We start from the raw sequence: 20,029 nt of genomic DNA on the forward strand, positions 1-20,029 counted from the left end.
GAATCACTGGACACACTGGAGTCTTTAGATGGCATATGAAGTGAGAATGCATTTGGAGTCACTCCGGAACCCAGAGTCTGAAGGCAGGCATGGGGATATACTGTAGATACTGCAGAAGCTGAAGTAAAGCAATGTGTTGCTCAAATATCTAACTGTTGCTTTACAATTTAAGGTGCTTGCTCTTCAAAAGAGCTGTCACCTAATAGTCTGTGGTGCTGACACTCCCGGTCAAACCAGAAGTGCCAGCAGTGGTGTGCTGCATCCCAGGAGAAATGAGTTTAACAATTCCAACCTCCCCCTACCCTATTACAGAGCCCCCTCAATGTTGAGCTCCTGATACCTAGGTACAGCCATTGGAAGGAAGAATTTTAGTCATAAAGTCTGTAGAAAGGTGGTGCCAAGTTCTTTAGGAATGTGTAGCAGTAGAGGACATGCACGTGCATAGGTTGGGGACTTGGTTTGGGCACACAATCACACAAGCTTTTAAATAGTCTTCTACATTCTTTTAAAGTTTTTCCCTCTATTAAAAGGAAGTGTGAGGGTTCTGTGGACACCACAATGTCCAGGGGGCTTGGAGTCACGGGCCCCAAATTGGGAGTTCAATTCTTCGCTCCAAGGACAGCAGAGTCTTGTCATGGGAATAGCTCATGGTTTAGGTTTAGGGCCATGATGCAAACATTCAGAATAATAAATTCTAGCTCAGCAGCAACTTTGGAATCTTGAGAATCAAAGGAGCATGAGCGATTATCGGTTTGCAGAGTTGGCAGACCGGGACATGATCATGAAGATGAACCGAGAGAAAAACAAGGACCAAAGGGCTTGTTTGGGGCTTAGATGGTGGGCAGTTTGCCAGTAATGAAGGGCCAGTTTGATAGCAAGCAGTTCTCAATTCCCAATAGAACAATTATCTGCTAGGGATATTTTTATAGAGGAGAAGGTGCAGTACCAGTTGTTGCATACTGGTGAGGAGACCCAGCACTGAATCCCAGGAGAAGTGATTGTTACATTTTACACAATACTACTACTACTTGCTTTAGTATCATGACTAGCTTCAGACATTATTTTTTCTCCTCATAATGCATCAATAAAGTCAAGACATACATGACAGAACATCAGAACATTTTATGGTTGTGCAGAAAAACTAGAAGAATCTAGTACCAGTAGGTCATTGTTGACTATAGTAAGCATTATCAGAATGCAAAAATGTAATGATTGACCACAATACACTGAGCATGCATACATTTTACAGATACCTGCTGTGTGCTGTGGTGATGTGACTCCCATGCATATGCGTGGGAGTGACGTCATCACAGCCCAGCCATTCAAGAGGTTGAACAGACAGAATCTAGAAGGCAGATTGGATAAAGATGGAAGTGTCTGGGGCCCGCATGATTGGTGACAGCTTAGTGTTAGAAGGTACATTAGGAGAGGTAAGTCTGTCATAATGTGCTAATATGCAGTGAATAAGAGCAAATTCTGTCAAAACCCACCTGGGGGCTCATGTGGTAAAAATAATAATAATAAAAAAAGATTTTAATACCACTTTAAGCATCTTTGGAATGAGAAGGAATGCCAATTTTAACCCAGAGTTCATATTTACCATCAGTACCTGACCTGACAAATGCACCTTAGACTGAATGAGCACAAATTCCCACAGACACACTAGCAAAATCATCCTGTGGAAACATTCCTGTAAGAGTGGAGAATGTTAAAGCAGCAAAGATGGGGCCTAAGCCAGATTAATAACCATGGCTTTGGAATGGGGAGTCCAATATCAGCTCAGGGTGGCAGTGCTGGAGCAGGCGCCCTCCCCTAGCTGCCAGGGGAGCGGCGGCTCCAGGAAGGAGGGGGCAGAATCTCAGGAAAGGTTAGACAGGTAGTGGTAGTAGGGGTCTCATTTATCAAGAGGACAGAGAGGGCAATCTGTCAAAATGATTGTGGTCGCCGAACAGTATGATGTTTACCGGGCACTCGGGTTCGGCACATTGCGGATCGGGTGGAAATATTCAATTATTGGGTGGGGCTGGGGAGGACCCAGTGGTCATGGTGCATGTAGGCACCAGTGACAAAGTGAGAGGAAGGTGGAGGATCCTAAAAAATGATTTCAGGGACTTAGGGAATAGATTGAGGAATAGGACCTCCAATGTGGTTTTCTCTGAAATACTGGCTGTACCTCGAGCCACACCAGAGAGGCAGAAGGAGCTTAGGGAACTGAACAAGTGGCTGAGAAACTGGTGTAGGAAGGAAGGGTTTGGGTTCCTGGAGAACTGAGCTGACTTCTCAGTCAGCTACCAACTCTTTAGTAAGGACGGGCTGCACCTTAATGGGGATGGTACAGCTCTATTGGGGAGAAAGATGGCCACAAGTTTGGAGAGGCTTTTAAACTAGGTGTTGGGGGGGGGGGGGAGGGCTCAGAGGTAGAGTCAGTTAGTAGAGATCAAGGGACGGAATGTATTATGGGGGTCAGCAGCGACAATACAACTATAACGACAACCGCTGAGGAGATTGTGCGGACAAACCACAGACTGAACAGGAATAAACTTAAGTACAAACCAATATCCACTTCTACAACACTAAGAGGGATATACACAAATGCAAGGAGCCTAGCTAACAAAATGGATGATTTGGAACTGCAAATACATGAGGAGGACATAGACCTTGTGGGAATAAAAGAAACTTGGTTCAACCCCTCACAAGACTGGCTGGCTAATATTCAAGGATATTCTGTGTATCGGAAGGACGGGGAAGTAAAAAGGGGTGGAGGGATTTGTCTCTACATCAAAATTAATGTGAAGGTGGTAGAGAGGAGTGACATTATGGAAGGGACGAGTACGGAGGTGGAAGCCATGCGGATATAACTCCATAGGGAATAAGTAAAGGGGAAAGTAATAGTGGGGGTATGTTATAAGCCACCCAACCAAAGGGAGGAGGTAGAGCTAGAATTTCTATCACTGTTGGGTAACGTGGCAAAGCTGGGGACAGTCATCATATTGGGGGACTTCAATTATCCCAACACAGACTGGGAAGAAGGGACTGCACACTCACTAAAGGCCCATCTTTTCATGAATGTATTACAGGACAACTACATGTCTCAGTTGGTGGATCCTCCTACTAGAAAGAATGTATTGCTAGATCTATTAATTACTAATGACCCAGATCTAATCACAGAAGTAGGAGTCTGGGACAACTTGGGTTCTAGCAATCACAGGATGATCACATTTAGCGTAAATCACAAGATAGCAAGGCAAGAGGGGAACATAAGAACCCTAAACTTCAGAAGGGCAAACGTTCCTAAACTGTGCTTAATATTAGAGAAAATAAACTGGGACTAAACCCTAGGAACACTGACCATGGAGAAAAAATGGGAATGCTTTAGGAACATATTAAACAAAAGCATCTCACAGTGCATTCCTACAGGAAATACATTTCGAAGAGCCAAGGTCAAACCAGGGTGGCTTAACCATAATGTAAAAAAGCTTATTAGGAAAAAAAAAAATGTACTTTAAGAAATATAAATCGGAGGGGACAGTATCGGCTTTACACCAATACAAGGAATCGAATAAGAACAGTAAAAAGGAAATCTAGAAGGCTAAAATTTACTTTGAGAGACGAATAGCAAAGGAAAGTAAAAGGAACCCTAACAAATTCTTTAAATATATCAATAGCAAAAAAGCGAGGTCAGAACACGTGGCACACATAATTAACGATGATGGGAGGATGGTTACAGAGGACACAAAGAAGGCAACTGTGCTAAATGCTTTCTACTCCTCAGTCTTTACACAGGAAAAGGAGGGGTATAATGAACATGATTGTATGGTTAGCAGCACATCACAGGACTTGCCGATATGGCTAAGGAGGGTGAAATCATGGAAATGCTTGATAACCTTAACACAAATAAATCACCAGGGCCGGATGGCGTGCATCCGAGAGTACTCAAAGAACTCGGTAAGGTTATATCTAGACCACTGTTCCTGATCTTTGCAGATAGTATTTTGACAGGAACTGTACCAGCTGACTGGAGGAAAGCTAACGTGATACCAATATTCAAGAAAAGGCAGAGGATTATCCCGGTAAATTATAGGTCGGTCAGCCTGACGTCAATAGTATGTAAACTAATGGAAGGGAATGATAAGGGACTATATTCAAGAATTTGCTAAAGTCAACAGTATCATCAGCAGTAATCAGTACGGGTTTACAAAAGGACGTTCTTGTCAAACCACTGTCAAAGCAATCTGTTAGCATTCTACAAGGAGAGGAGCCGTGAGCTAGACAGGGGGAGACCTGTGGATGTGGTGTATCTGGATTTTGCTAAGGCTATCGATACAGTTCCCCACAAACGCTTAATCTAACAAACTAAGGTCTGCAGGCATCAAACACAAGGTTTGTTCTTGGATAGAAAACTGGTTAAAGGGGCGTGTCCAAAGGGTGGTGATAAATAATGCGTACTCTGACTGGTCTGGGGTGATAAATGGGGTGTCCCAAGGCTCAGTCCTGGGACCAATTTTGTTCAATTTATTCATAAATAGCATCGAGGACGGGATCATTAGCTCAATCTCAGTTTTTGCAGATGACACAACAAAAATAAGCATGGCAATAACTTCACATCGACATATAGAAATACTAGCATGCATAAGGAAGGGGATATATTCCAGGGATAAAGCTATAATCCTGCCACTTTATAAAGCCCTGATTCGGTCACATCTGGAGTATTCTGTCCAGTTCTGGTCGCCAATCCTCAGAAAGAATGTGTTGGAACTGGAGAGCGTCCAGAGAAGGGCAACTAAACTAATTAGGGGATTGGAGGACCTTAATTATGAGGAGCGATTACAAGCACTTGATTTATTCTCCCTGGAGAAGAGACGCCTGAGAGGGGACATGATAGGGATTTACAAATACCTCAATGGTGATCTTACCATAGAAAAAAAACTATTCAGTCACAAGGAATGTAAGAGGCCACGTGGCCACACAATGCGATTAGAGGAGAAGCGATTTAACCTCAGGCTACGCAAGGGGTTTTTTACAGTAAGGGCAGTAAGATTGTGGATCTCCCTTCCACAAATGGTGGTAACTGCGGGGAGTATGGCTACTTTTAAAAGACTCTTGGATGTACATCTCAAAGATAAAGACAGACCTTCAGGGGTATGGGAAATGAATACGTCCACACACACCTACACAGGTTGAACTGGATGGACTATTGTCTTTATTCAACCACAACTACTATGTAACTATGTAATAAGCTCTTATAGATGTGATAGTTAGGCGTCCATAACATTTTTTACAAATAGCTTATCTACATTGTTATACAATTATATGTAATTCTAAGTATGTATCCCATTTCTTTCTTATTACAGGAGACTCACGTGTTTGTTTAAAAGGACTAAGGTCAATTACCCCAGTTATTCCACCCACTGAAAAAGGTATGTTTTAAAGGTGCAGGGTGTAGTTCAAAGCTGCCCATATGTCTGAATGCAGTCTGTGGACAATCTCCTTTAGGGCCGGTTCACACCACATGCAGTCCAGTGCGTTTTTTCTTCTGCATCAACAGCGCATAGATAGTAGGTTATATGGTTTCCAATCACATGGTTGACACCAGTGCAGTCAGTTGCAGTGCGTTCCAGTTCCAGAAAAAAAAAAGTAGAACATGCTGCATTTTTTATGCACTGAACTGTATTGGAACTCAGTAAAACGCATCAAAAACACACTGGAATGCACATGTCCTTATGAAGGTGAAGAAAAAGAGAGGGGGATAAATGCACAGAAACGCATCAAAAAACGCACTGGAACGCATAAAAAATGTGAAAAGAACGCATCTGGACTGCATTTTTATGGTGAGAGCCGGCCCCTAGATTTACCACAACTGCATAATTTTAGTAACCAACTAAGCAATCCATTCGGTTCTAATCCAGTCAGCAGGCCCTTGCAATGCACACTATGCATAATGCACTACTAAAGTTAGTTAGGTTAGTTAGGTAACATCTCAGTCTTCCCATGTAATTTCATCGCCACATAATAGTCCATTATTAGGGTTGAGCGAACCCGAACTGTAAAGTTCGGGTTCGTACCGGACTTTAGGGTTTTTGGTACCCGGACCCGAACATTTTACTGTATGTACGGAATCGAGTTCGGTGTTCAGCAATTTAATGGCGCGTTTTAAAAAGCTGCAGGGCAGCCAATCAACAAGCGTTTAACTCGTGTTACATTTGATGTCTTCTTAAAGAGAATCTGGCACTTGCACTATGCTATCACATAGTGCCTTACTAGCCTCCTGGTAATAGGAATATAGTTAGGTTTAAAAAAAGGAAATATGTTTACAAAATTAAAGTTTAATAGAAAAAAACATTGCAGGTGTACAAAAACTAAGATTGCCCCATACAATATAGGTATCCCAGCGTACACCACAGTGAGAGCAATAATTGTAGGGCTACCATTCATTGGTAATTATAAACTGATGAGCTGTAAAAGCTTTTATGAGCAATTTTGGGATGCCATCATATTTGCCATTTTACGGGTGTACACATTTTTGAAGCTTGACATATTTGGTAACTATTTACTCAGGACAACATAATCTATTATATTTTACAAAAAAATAGGTATATTGTGCTTGCGTGCACTAAATGAATTTGAGTGTACTTTTTATTAGAAATATAAACTTCACCGAAATAACCTGCAACTGCCACCATTTTATTACACAAGGTCTATGCCTTTAGAAAAGATACAATGTTTTGGGAGTTTTAAGTAATCTACAACAGTGGTCCTCAACCCTGGCCTACAGGGTCCACTAACAGGCCAGTTTTGCAAGATAACTGAAATACATCCCAGGTGATATCATTTGCTGCTCAGTGATTGCAGTACTCTAGTCTGCATCTCCCCAAGGTAATACTTAAAATCTGGCCTGTTAGTGGGCCCTGAGGACCAGAGTTGAGGACCACTGATCTACAAGACTGAAATTTGCAACATGTTCAACATGTGTGCAAAAATGGGAAAAAAAAAAAAGGGTTTCGGCAGCGAAAGGGTTAATCAAATTATGTATTCACTAAAACGTCACTAAAAATGTAGGGAATTTATTCTCAAATTTTTCCTCAGCCTTTCTTTGTAATCTTCTGTTTAGTGGGGGGTGGGGTCATACTAAGAGAGGGTGGGGCAGAACTATAAGCGAATCAGGCTTTATTGCTTTACACAGTGCTCTCAGTATGTGACAAAAAAATTGCTGATTCAAGAAGGAACATCACTAGCATGCCAGTGCTTCTTCACTATCGAGTCACTGGCCGGGGGTAGGTCCTTGACCAAGCTTAGTTGCTTTAACTGTAACCATGAACCTGGGTATGCAGTCTGGTAGGGTTAAGTGAATTTTATGAGTCTACACTGCTTCTTTGTTGCCCATGCCTAAGTGTGTAGCTTCTTTTTTTTTTTTTTGCTTTCTCTTCCTAGAGCTCTGCGTGAGAAACATTATTGAGCTCTTTATTAACCACTTTGATGCTGTGGTCGACGAGGAAGGTCTTTCCTGTGTATCTAGGTGTGATTTTACCTCCCCTAAATATTTCAACTGCACTGTAGGAACCTGTCAAATCAAAACAGATGGAGTGGAATGCTTGTGAGTAAACTTGCTTTAGGGCCCAAAGCCCCCATTATTGCTTTTATCTACATTTTGTTTCAATGTATTTATTAAAGTTTTTTCATATTGCAACAACGCTTACATGTAAGCAATAGGAATCTGACAAAGAAAGGCATGTGAACCATAACATCTGTAAAAGCAATTCCCTTCAAGGAGGAAACAGTGAAGGGGCATACAAAAGTGGAGTGGGGTACAATGATAGCTAAAGTCCACAAACAGTACAAAATAGACCTTCCTGGGACCCTGCTCCACTGATCGCGGAGCTCTGTCATAGGTGGGATCCATCTAGGCAATAGAATCCCCAGGAGGGCACAAGGGGGACCGATGAGGATCACCCACCCAAAAGCATAAAGATAGACAGTACAGAGAAAAAACAGCAAAGAGAGAGGAAAAGTAAAAAAAGAAGAGAGAGGGGAGAAAAAGAAAGCACCTCAGGACTATGAGCAGCTAGCTCACGGTATCAAGCATGCAAGTGGAACGACACAAGTAATGTCCGGAACCTCACATGGTCCATTGTAAGCTAAGACCGTCCATGGAAAGCTACCACCATTCAGCTCGGGGGTCCCCCTCCAGATATCTTAGCCACGGGTTCCAGACTTTTTCAAACAGTTGCACCTTACCATTGAGTATGGCCGATAGACGCTCATTAACCACTTGCCGACCGCTGCAAGTACATATACTGCGGCGGTCAGCCCCTCCTGGGCAAAGTGACGTACCGGTACGTCACTCGCCCACGAGTCAATAGGGGGCGAGTGCGCGCCGCCCGAGGCGTGCTCCCGCCCCCACTCGTTCCCTGACATCCCTGCGCGAGTGAACGGCGGCTCTGATATCCGCCGGCCACTCGCAATCTCCCGCTGGAGAGGGAGAAAGGCAGGCGGCTGATGTAAACACAGCCGTCTGTCATTCACCCTGGTGTAACAGCAGAGACTATACGATCCTGCTATGTAGGATCCTATGTCTCTGTGGTTACATCACAAGCCACGCCCCTTGACAGTTAGACTCACGCCCCTAGGGACACACTTAACCCCTTGATCACTAATAAAGTTAACCCCTTCCCTGCCAGTGTCATTTTTACAGTAACAGTGCATATGTATAGCACTGATTACTGTAGTAATGTCACTGGTACCCCCAAAAGTGTCAAAAATGTCAGTCAGGGGTCCGATCTGTCCGCCACAATGTCGCAGTCCCGCAAAAAAAATCGCAGATCGTCGCCATTACTAGTTAAAAAAAAAAACAATAAAAATGACATAAATCTTTCCCGTAGTTAGTAAACGCAATAACCTTTGCGCAAACCAATCAAAATCAGCTTATTGCGATTTTTTTTTAACCAAAAATATGTAGCAGAAAACACATTGCCCTAAAATGTTAAAAAATTTTGATTTTTACATTTTTTTTTGAGAATTTCATATAAAAAAATGTGAAAAATATTGTTATTTTTTCAAAATTGTCGCTTTTTTTTGTTTATAGCGCAAAAAGTAAAAATCGCACAGGCGATCAAATACCACCAAAAGAAAGCTCTGTTTGTGGGGAAAAAAGGTTGTTAATTTCATTTGGGTACAGCGTCGCACGACCGCACAATTGTCCGTTAAAATTACACAGTGCCGAATCGCAAAATAGGCCCTGGTCTTTGAGCAGCCAAATCCTCCGGGGCATAGCGGCTGACTTCCAAGGCCGCGCAATTACTATTCTGACTGCCACAAATATAAATCTAATTAGCAGTTTAGCCCCTTTGGTGCATCCATCACCATTTCCCCCCAACAGTGCATGTCTCGTGGACTTCCACAGGTTCACCTGGGTCAAGGAATAAATGAAATTATATACCAGTACCGTCTCACCTTGGGGCACTGCCGCCACACATGGAAAGCCGTGCCCGGCTGACCTTTTATCTACGTTTTAAAGTTTAAAATTTAAAGAGGTTGTAAACCCCCCCCCCCCCCAAAAAAAAATGAAAAAACAGGACAGGGTTCAAAAAATGCCCAATCTTGTTATACAGCACGTATACATAGACCAGCTCACAGCATTGGCCTCAATAGCATACCTCCCAACTTTTTGAGATGGGAACGAAGAACATCTATTAGCAAAAGCATGTAGACATAGGACACACACTCTGCCACGCCCCCTTTAGAGAAGAATTATAAAAAAAAAAAAAAAAAAGATTGATTAAACCCACCAGTGTGTTTCTTTTTTTTTTTTTTTTTTTTTACCCCTGCTATCCCTTTATATTGGCTTTTGAAATTGACAAATGCAGCAATTTAGAAATTGGAGGAAAGGTTTAGTACTGTGAAAAACTTTTTGAATGATTAACAGTGCATTTTATATACAACTATATAGATCAGACCAAAATGAGGGACAAATGAGGAGGAAAGAGGGACTTTGTTCTAAATCAGGGACAGTCCCTCAAAATCAGGGACAGTCCCTCAAAATTCGGGACAGTTGGGAGCTTTAGAGGAGAATTATTTAAAAAAAAAAAAAAAGGATTGATTAAACCCACCAGTGTGTTTTTTTTTTTTTTTTTTACCCCTGCTATCCCTTTATATTGGCTTTTGAAATTTACAAATGCAGCAATTTAGAACTTGGAGGAAAGGTTTAGCACTGATCGCCGCCATTACTAATAAAAAATAAATAACTCAAAAGTCCAAAAATCTATCCCGTAGTTTGTATAACTTTTACACAAAGGAATAAAAATATGCTTTTTGGATTTTTTTTTATCAAAAATACGTAGCAGAATACAAATTGGCCTAAACTGATAAAAAAAAAATAATTTTTTTTGATTTTTTTTATTTGGAATGTTTTATAGCAGAAAGTAAAAAATAATGTTTTTTTTTTTTTTAAATTGTCGCTCTTTTTTTGTTTATAGCGCAAAATTTAAAAACCGCAGAGGTGATCTACCACCAAAAGAAAGCGCTATTTGTGGGGAAAAAAAAGGACATTGTATTTGGGTACAGCGTCGCACCACGGCGCAATTTTTTGTTAAAGTAACGCAGTGCCGAATCACAAAAAATGGCCTGGTCATTAAGTGGGTAAAACCTTCCGGAGCTGAAGTGATTAATCAGCCACAGAACCTGTGTAATTAATGTGTGTCCTGACTTAAAGGGATGAAGTGGCAACCCTAGCAGTGACATGTCTGCTGACACCCGCCGCTATCCGATCCTGTCCGTGAAATTTAGACAGATAGTGAACCTATTTCCCATCCATCTGGAGGATCAGATGGGATCGGCTGAAAACAGACAGGCGGTCGGTTTTCATCCGATCTCCCATAGAGGTGAGCGGGGATCTGACAGGTCTGTTTCTGATAAGGGGGACTGCGACATTGTGGCAGACAGATCAGACCCCTAACTGACATTTTTTACACTTTTGGGGACCAGTGACATTAATACAGTAATCAGTGCTAAATAATATGCACTGTTACTGTATAAATGACACTAGCAGGGAAGGGGTTACCACTGGGGGTGATCAAAGGGGTTAATGCTGGGGGGGGGAGAGGGCTCTGTGACAGGTACAGAGAGATTGGGGTTTCAGCTTAGCTGAAACTCCTGATCTCTCTCTGCCTGTGTGACAGAAGACTCGCCTGCTTTGTTTACATAAGCAGGCGGGTCTTCTGTCAGTTTCTCTGACGATTGCGGGAGTCCCAAAATCCCAATAAGTGTATTTTGATTGGTTTGTGCAAAAGTTATCGCTTCTACAAACTAGATTTGTATCATTTTTATTTACTTGTTTATTTTTACTAGTAATGGTGGCGATCTGCGATTTTTAGTGGGACTGCGACTTTGCGGCGGACAGATCAGACCCATAACTGACATTTTTGTGTCATAAATTCAGTTATGGGTCCGATCTGTCCGCTGCAATGTCCCAGTCCCACTAAAAATTGCAGATCGCTGCCATTACTTTTGAGGGGACCAGTGACATTACTACAGTAATCAGTGCTAAAAATATGCACCGTTGTAACGTTAGAAAACCATACCCCGTGGAGAAACCATACCCTCGTCACTTCCTGTGAGAAACAGCTGAGCAGCGAAGGAGTGCGCATGCTCAGAGAGCCGGAAACATCACGGAAGGGCAGAGAAGATGGCAAGTGCGCATGCTCAGAAGGTATGGAACAATTACGGTAGTGAAAGTAATGTTAAACTTGCGTCGGTTACATAAAACAGCGCGGCTGCACTATGAGACACCTCCGCTCCTATCCTTGTAACTTTCCTGATGTGTGCTAATAAATATGAAAGCGGCGGCGGGTGTATGAGATGTAAATGTCGGCTCCGTGATCCGCTTTTATATTTATTACCCCAGATCAGGGAAGTGACAGGGAGAGGAGCGGAGATCACTCATAGTGCAGAGGAGCTGTTTTAATGTAACGGCGGGAAGTATAACGTTAAACACACTGCCGTGAGAAATCCATACCCTCCGGAAGTGACGAGGGTATGGTTTTCTCACGGGTATGGTTTTTTCACGGAACACTGTTACTGTAATATTGACACTGGCAGGGAAGGGGTTAACCCAGGGGTGATCAAAGGGTTAAGTGTGAGCCTAGGGGGAGATTTTTCTAACGTATGGGAGCGGGACTTGTGAAATGATCACAGAGACCTGTGTTCCTAAATAGAAGGATCACAGGCACTCTGTGATCATTTCAGAGAGAACAACGGTCTGCTGCATTTACAACAGCTGACTGTCCTTCTCTCTCAGCGATCGCGGATGGCCAGTGGCAATCAGTGCCGCTGGTCCCATGCATCGGCATCCCCGCTGCCTAGTGGGGGCAATAGCATGGCGCAGGCGCCACGCTCTCGCCCCCAGGAGCGCTCCCGCAGATCTCTGTACAGGTACGGCGATTTGTGCATCCGAGCCAGCCTGCCTCAGTATATATGGGGTGGGCAGTCATTTTTTTCCTGTCCACGGACATTTACAGACGTGAAAAAAAGGTTTTATTTTTCCTTAAAAACTGTCCATAATAAAGATGGTTGGCAACCCTGACGATGGGCAACGTCATTCAACCCACTTAAAGTGGACCTTCACTTTCAAAAGTGAGTTTTCTCTCTTCCAACTCTCCCTCCCTCCTCCTCCAAAATTGGAAATGCTTTTTCGGTGCTTGCTTGCCTTTTTTCTTTTCCTTCGGCCTTGCCCTTCACTGTCATTCTTACCTAGGTGAGAATAATGTATGCTTGGTTCTGCAGCCTCTAGAATATCACATCTCCAAGCAGGTTGAAGGACAAGAGACACAAAGCTGCCATTGCACGTCATCGGGGGCTTGCTGCCTGAACCCAGAAAAGACAGCCAGCTCCCAAAATTGTAGAGGACCAGGATGGCGGTTATGTCACCTGAACTGCAGATCACAACAGAACAATGCTGAATTTGCTGGGAAGGTAAGTATGTGTTTTGAAGAGAATCCAGCAAAATAAGTAAGGAGGGAGAAATATTGGGTGGGGTTAGGTTCCTCTTTAATTTGGGCTGTCATGGACCTACCCCCCTGGGGTAGCATCATGTCACAGCCTGGGCACAGAGTCCTACAGCTTTAAATGTTGAGCATAACACCAAACACCAATGCTCTCCACCAGAGGAAGGACCCATAAAATCATGCCGAGTGCCAAACTAGCCACCAATCACCTTCTTTAGAAATATAAATGTGATTGGAGATGAAGGAAACTTGGAAATAGTAAAGTTACACGGCAAAGGGTTCAAGAAATACACTCCTACTGCTCCCTAATGACCCTGCAAGGTGGTCTATGAGTGCTATGGCCTATAGAGAACTCAGATCTCTCTCTACTGGTCTTTCAGTATCTATGTTGGTAGTATTGTGTGCCAGTGACACTATTTTCCTTCTTTTCACAGCTGTCCCAATACAGACAAGTACCTTTACACCTATCCTAGATGTCGTGGAGCCGTGCTAATCGTAGCCATGTATGGAGGGGTTGGGGCCGCCGTTGCTGTTTTGGTGATCACTTCCGTGATTCTAGGGGCCTACTTCTACAGAAAGAAATATTACTACTAAGGAGGACTTTTTATGATCATAGTGGTTCTCTTATTCCATATTGTGGATGGATTCATGGAATGAGTTGTGAACTGTTTACTGGACAATTTACAATGCACTTTCTTGAACAGTGCTCATATATCAGTGATTAAGAGTCTTGTCAACAAAAGAGTCACTGAGGGAAATGTTGCAAAGGTAGCTGAGTCTTTGCTATAAAGGAAACCTTTTCTATAGATGTTGTCATTGCTTACTTCTAATGCGGCAAATGCTACCTGCCTGTTTGTCATGGTGACCTCCAATACTGAAAGTCACTTAGAAAGAACGTGTGGACAGATAACGTCTTCTGACTTTTCAGTGATTTTAAAATATTACAAGTTAAATGAAAAAGAGCTCCATTTCAAAAGAAAATGAGTCCAAGCATATTTATTTCATTGCAAGCACCCAAAAAAACCCAAAGCAAACGATTTTCAAGAACGTGACGGAAGGCCTGGCAACACGAATTGGTGCCTCGAACAAACGGTGCCTCCTGCCTTCAAAACCTTTCCAGCAGACCAAGGTAATACCAGCCCTTAACCCCAACATCATACACAGACAAGATGTTGAGGTAAAAACCAAACAAATCACTTTATTGAACAGAAATACAGGTTTTTATACACTTTAAAAATTGGGGCAGTCACCACATGAACAATGCAAACCTCAAACAACAATTCAATTAACAGCTAATATTGATCTATTTAAACAGTAATCTAATTAAAAGCTAGGCACCTAGACAAGTCTTTTTAGTATGACTAGCAGTCCCAGGAATTCCCCACCCCAGACAGTCCGGCAACAGTTCCTAAGCAGTCAGGAAGACCCAAGGCTGTCCAAATCTCATTACCCAGTTATCTTTTCACATCCACCTCACTGATTTTCAAGTTGGCATAGACCAGGGGTGTCCAAACTATGGCCATCCAGCTGTTGCGGATTTTCACGTCCCATGACGCATTGTAAAGCTCTGACAATCACAGACATAACTAGGCATGATGGGAATTGTTGTTCCTGAACAGCTGGAGCACCATAGTTTGGACACCCCTGGCATAGACTATCGTGGCTTCCTTGACTGTTAAATGTGGTAATAACATGTCATCTTGCATTATATAACAGGACATCTTCCTGACTGCTCATAGCTCCCCCAAAAGGCCAGGGCCCATAGTAAGTAGGCAAGAGCCTAGCCTGCAGTCTCCTCCAAAACCTCCTGTCTAGGTTGGGTCTAGGAGCTAAAGGATTCCCCTTTCATCAGGGCTTACATTGCTGGTTTAGTTGGTCTCTTAGTAGCTAATGGAAGGGGAGGGGGGTTAAATCAACTCTGGAATAAATTGGCTCCTTGAATTGGAAACCCTGCTTCAGCAGCTAGTTTACAAAGAGCTCTATCATTTAGTATCCAACTAAACCATCAATCTACACACTAATGAAGGGTGACCTTTATGGCCCTGAAATGTGTTGGCTTGCTGTGTTGTGTTTGTTATTTTTGGTATTCTGTAATTGTTTTGTTTGAAATGCCAATATGTGCAATAACTCCTTAAACTCAATCTGAGTGGACTATATGACTAATTGCTAACATGGAACCATCCACAGGCAATACCAAAAAATAACCACGCTAAACACACTGTGTACAAATATATACTGTATATGTGCTTAATGAAATATACACAACTGAAAATAAAACTAAAAGTCAGAGCAGCAGCTAAAGTGGGAACACACCAATATTCTCGATTGAATTCTTCTATAGAATAGAAGCCGCGCTAATTTGAGACATGCAAAATGAGAGCGTGTGATTAAATGAAAAAGTCAAATAGTGAATCAAATAATACAAAGGTAGTGCTTGAAAAAGCAATCAAAAATAAGTATTAATAAAAAATCAATTGATGTACATATAAATGATATGTAAATAAAGAATACAGTCCAAAAGATTGTGCAAAGTGTAGAAACAGGAATTCCTTCACCGTGATGGATAGCTCTTCACTCTATGGGAGCATAAGGGCCACGCTATACGCTTACCACAAATCAGATGTAAACAGGCTCAATAGTAAATGAAGACAGCCAAGGTAAAGATTCGTTCACCACCGTGCTTCAAACCGTGATGACAAGTGAAGGTCACACTATGCGCTTACCGCAACTTAGGTGAAAATGAGCCCAACTCAATGCATGGAAGGTAAGCTTCTGACAACAGAGAAGGGATGATTTCTCCAACTGATGCAGCCTAGCAGGAGCGCCAATCAAATGCAGGGCTAAGGCATGAACCGTCCGGATCAACCTCACTCCGGCATAAGCCACAAAGAGAATAGGGGCCACAATAGTGAAGTACGTAGGCACAGTTTTATTAAACAAAGGTAATTAACTTACATTTAAACAGTATACAAAGCGCTTTACTCGGCAGGATCCGAAGATGCCGCCTGACTTCCGGGTAGTACGTAGGTGACGTCAGCATGCCTTCCCGACGCGTTTTCATCATAGATGACGTCTTCCTGGGGACCATCCACAGGCAACTTAACTCTTCAATAAGTTAAGGAAAGTGGAAAGAAAGGGTTGGACCCACAGGGTTATCTCACTGGTATTGGTATCTTAAAGTAATGATGTTGATATAAATGGTCTGGTTCCCAGGAAGGAGACTTCTACTTCGTAGAGCAGTGATGGTGAACCTTGATTCCCCAGATGTTTTGGAACTACATTTCCCATGATACTCACTGCGTGTCTAAACATCTGGGGTGCCAAGGTTCACCTTCACTGCCCTAGAGAATCTCCACAGTCGTTTAGGCTTATAGCATAATGCAACAAAATATGAAATTGAAGCACCGCCCTTACTAAAAGGTCCAAAAACAACTTCATTCCAATAAAAGTCAGGGGTACAGTCCAAAAAGTATCAAATGTGTTTCGGGGGGTCAGGGCTTGAATGACAATAATGTGAACAAACCAGAAGTGAACTGCACCTAAAGTATACCTCCCAACTTTTTGAGATGGGAACGAAGGACACCTTTTAGTAAAAGTAGGTAGTCACAAGACACAGTCTCTGCCACGCCCCCTTAAAGGAGAATTATACAAAAAAAATTAATTATACCCACAAGTACTTTTTTATCACTACTATTACTTTAAACTGGCTTTCAATGAATTAAAATGCAGCAATTTAGAAATTAAATGAAAGGTTTAGCATTATAAAACACTTTTTGAAAGATAAATAAGTAAAGATAAATAGTGTATTTTATATACATAAGACCAAAATGGGGGACAAATGAGAAGGAAAGAGGGACAGAGGGACTTTGTTCCCAATCAGGGACAGTCCTTTGAAATCAGGGAAGGTTGAGAGCTATGCCTGCAATGGTATTTTTCCAGTGTATATTACAAGCACAGGCCTTGTCAGAATCTGGATAGTTTACTTTGTTGTTTATCAAGCCCTCATAAAGTGGACGATCTTGGCCCCCCAAAACACATTGTCTATTGTTTGGATTGTCCCCCTTAATTTTTTTTGGAATAAAGTTGTATCTGGACCTCCTAGCAATGGTGTGGCACTTTAATTTCAATTTTTGTTACATAACTCTTTAGGACCAGTTCACACCATAAAAAACGCAGTCCAAATGCGTTCTGGATGCTTTTCTGCATGCACCTTTTTGATGCATTCCAGGGTGTTTTTTATGTGTTTTTGATGTGTCTTCGATGCAGTCCAGTGCTTTTTTCCCCCCCTCGTTTTCTCTTACCTAAATAAGGACATGTGTGTTCCGGCGTTTTTTTGTGCGTGTAGGTGCTTTTTTGATGCGTTTTACCACAGTCCTGTGCAGAGAAAAATGCAGCATGTTCTACTTTTTTTTTTTTGGAACTGGAATGCACTGGAACTGACTGCACTGATGTGAACTAAGCAATTGGAAACTATATAACCTACTATCCATGAGTTTTTGATGCAGAAAAAAATGCACTGGACAGCATGTGGTGTGAACCGGCCCCCCCCAATAATAGAAAGAAGCTGAATCCAATGCAATTTTACTTCCCCAAGTACAGTACAGAGGATGTTTTTCCAGTTTTTGAAATTTAGGAAGGCAATGACTTTCTAGGATCACCACTGTGGGAACGTCGAAGAAGCAGGGAGGGTCTAGCTAGGACTGTGCTAGCCAGGGGCGGCTTGTGCATGACAATTTGGGGATGGCAGCAAATACAACATCCCCCCCCCCCTTTTAGCTGGACGGATGGACAGTTGGCCAGATGGACGGACGGACGGACAGCCAGCATTCTTACCTCCTCCGGCCGTGCATCCCCTTCCTCTTCCTGGCCAATGGCCAGTAAAATCTCTTCTCTTTTCAGCCAATCAGGAAAGGGGTCTCATGACCAAATATTCATTCGCTATTGTCATACAACTGGGTGGGCTTAGGGAGCAGTGCTCTGCGCCCCGAGCCCACCCTTTTTTGAAGCCTATTAGAGCCTCTGGCTCTAATCAGGTGCTTCAAAAAAACCCTATTGGAATCCATGCATCCGGTGCCTTGCATGTAGATGAAGGGGCCAGACGCATGGATAGGGGGGGCGGCACCCCTGCGCCCCCAATGGATGGGCCACCACTGGTGCTAGCTAGCGCTAAAACAGTAAGGGAGAACAAAAGGAGATACCAGACACAGAAGATAAACAAAGTTCTGAAATACCAATAGATGTAGAAGATCAATAACATAATGCAGTTCAGTGCAACAACAGAAAAATACATCATAGGTGGAACACAACAGTGATTAAATAAAATATTTCTATTTCTTCCTATTCTTTTTGCACCTTCCATTGTTCACTCTCATGTGGGGAGCTGCCTAGGCAAAGTGATTGTACTCTGGACTTGCCTTCATACTTAGGAACAGAATCAATTGCAGTTCCAATGCCTCCCACCCCTCCTGTATCCTCTGAACCTTAGAAAATGTTGCATAACAGCAAAAATCAAATATTTTTAGAAAGAGGTTGGCAATAGAAATCTTCATATTTCCCATTGGAAACTTTTATTTTAATTACTAACACAAATGAATCACAGAGGTTCTGGAGTTGGCCAATGACGACCTTTAAAAAACCCCAATCCGCTTCTACATTCTGCACACCATTCCCGCGTTTTCAGAGCGTGGGTCCAGTGGAACTGTTATATAAGGACTATTTCTCAAGGCTAGCAAGTCTGTAAAATCTACATAAGGGTAGTTCTGTCATATTTAATATATATATGTAATTTCAGTATATTCTTGAAAAATCAATGTATATTGTTCATTTTTTTTTCAACCCAAAGTTTATTTTGTCTGTATAAAATTGTAATAAAGTACATTGACAATCAGAGAATCACATTGTCTTCATTTCAATATACATGCAATGCAGTCATTTCAGACACATAAGATCAGAAGATAAGTTATTATTATTATTATTATTATTATTATTAATGTACAGGATTTATATAGTGGCACCGGTTTACGCAGCGCTTAACAATAAAAAAAGGGGGACAGCACAATTTAGAGTACAGTTCAATACAAAAGGAATAGGAGGGCCCTGCTCATGGAGCGTACAATCTAAAGGAAGGGGGAGGTGGTACAAAAGGTAGTGGCTGCGGGGGATGATCTGATGGAGGGGACTCAAGTACAGATCTTAGGTGGAGGTGGGGTAGGTTTCCCTGTATAAGTGTGTTTTCAAGGATCACCTAAAGCCGGACAGGGTAGGAGCTGGCCAGACATACTGGGGCAGGGGGTTCCAGAGGATGGGAGAAGCTCTGGAGAAGTACTGAAGGCAAGCATGGGAGGAGGTAACAGAGGTTCCTGGGAGGAACGGAGAGGACGATTTGGGTGATATCTGCAGATTAGGTTGGTGATGTGGTGTATGGCCTTGTGTGTTGTGGTTAGTATTTTGAATTTTATACGATGAGGTAGGGGAAGCCAGTGAAGAGATTGGCAGAGAAGGGAAGCAGTCACGGATCGGTTAGTAAGGTGTAATAATCTGGCAGCAGCATTCATGATAGACTGAAGGGGAGACAGCCTGTGTAAAGGTAGGCCAGTGAGGAGGAAATTGCAGTAGTCAAGGTGGAAAATAGCCAAGGAGTGAAAAAGTTTTGTGGTGCCGTTAGTTAGGAAGGGGCGAATTTTGGAGAAGTTAGAGGTTAAGGCGGCAAGATTTAGCCAGTGATTGGATATGGGGGCTGAAGGAGAGGTCAGAGTCTTGGATTATACCCAGCACCCTAGCATGTTTGAAAGGACCAATGGTTGTGCCATTGATCTCAATGGTAAAGTCGAGGGGAGTTAATTGGGGAGGAGAAAATATTACAAGCTCAGTCTTAGAAAAGTTGAATTTGAGGAAGTGGTGTGACATCCATACTGATATGTTGCTCAGCAAGTTTGTGATGCATGAGGAGATTGAGGTGGTGAGTTGAGGAGTCGAGAAATAGATCTGGGTGTCGTCAGCATAAAGGTGGTAATGATAGCTGTAGGAGGTATCAA

At 42.5% G+C, this 20,029-nt stretch overlaps 1 protein-coding gene across 1 annotated transcript in view; it reads left to right on the forward strand.

Moving 5' to 3' along the window:
- LOC309554688 (mucin-17-like) overlaps positions 1–13,589 on the forward strand; it is a gene marked incomplete at both ends in the record, with an annotated part of 82,211 nt that extends 68,622 nt beyond the window's left edge. Inside the window, 3 exons of the mRNA XM_082256394.1 lie at positions 5,352–5,417; positions 7,429–7,591; positions 13,430–13,589. Of these exons, the coding sequence (XP_082112520.1) occupies positions 5,352–5,417; positions 7,429–7,591; positions 13,430–13,589 (389 nt within the window). The remainder of the gene's footprint in view (positions 1–5,351; positions 5,418–7,428; positions 7,592–13,429) is intronic.
- Between the last annotated feature and the right edge of the window lie 6,440 nt (positions 13,590–20,029).

This window comes from Pelophylax lessonae (genome assembly GCF_965119305.1).
Source record: "Pelophylax lessonae genome assembly, chromosome: 4".
Taxonomy (NCBI): Eukaryota; Metazoa; Chordata; class Amphibia; order Anura; family Ranidae; genus Pelophylax; species Pelophylax lessonae.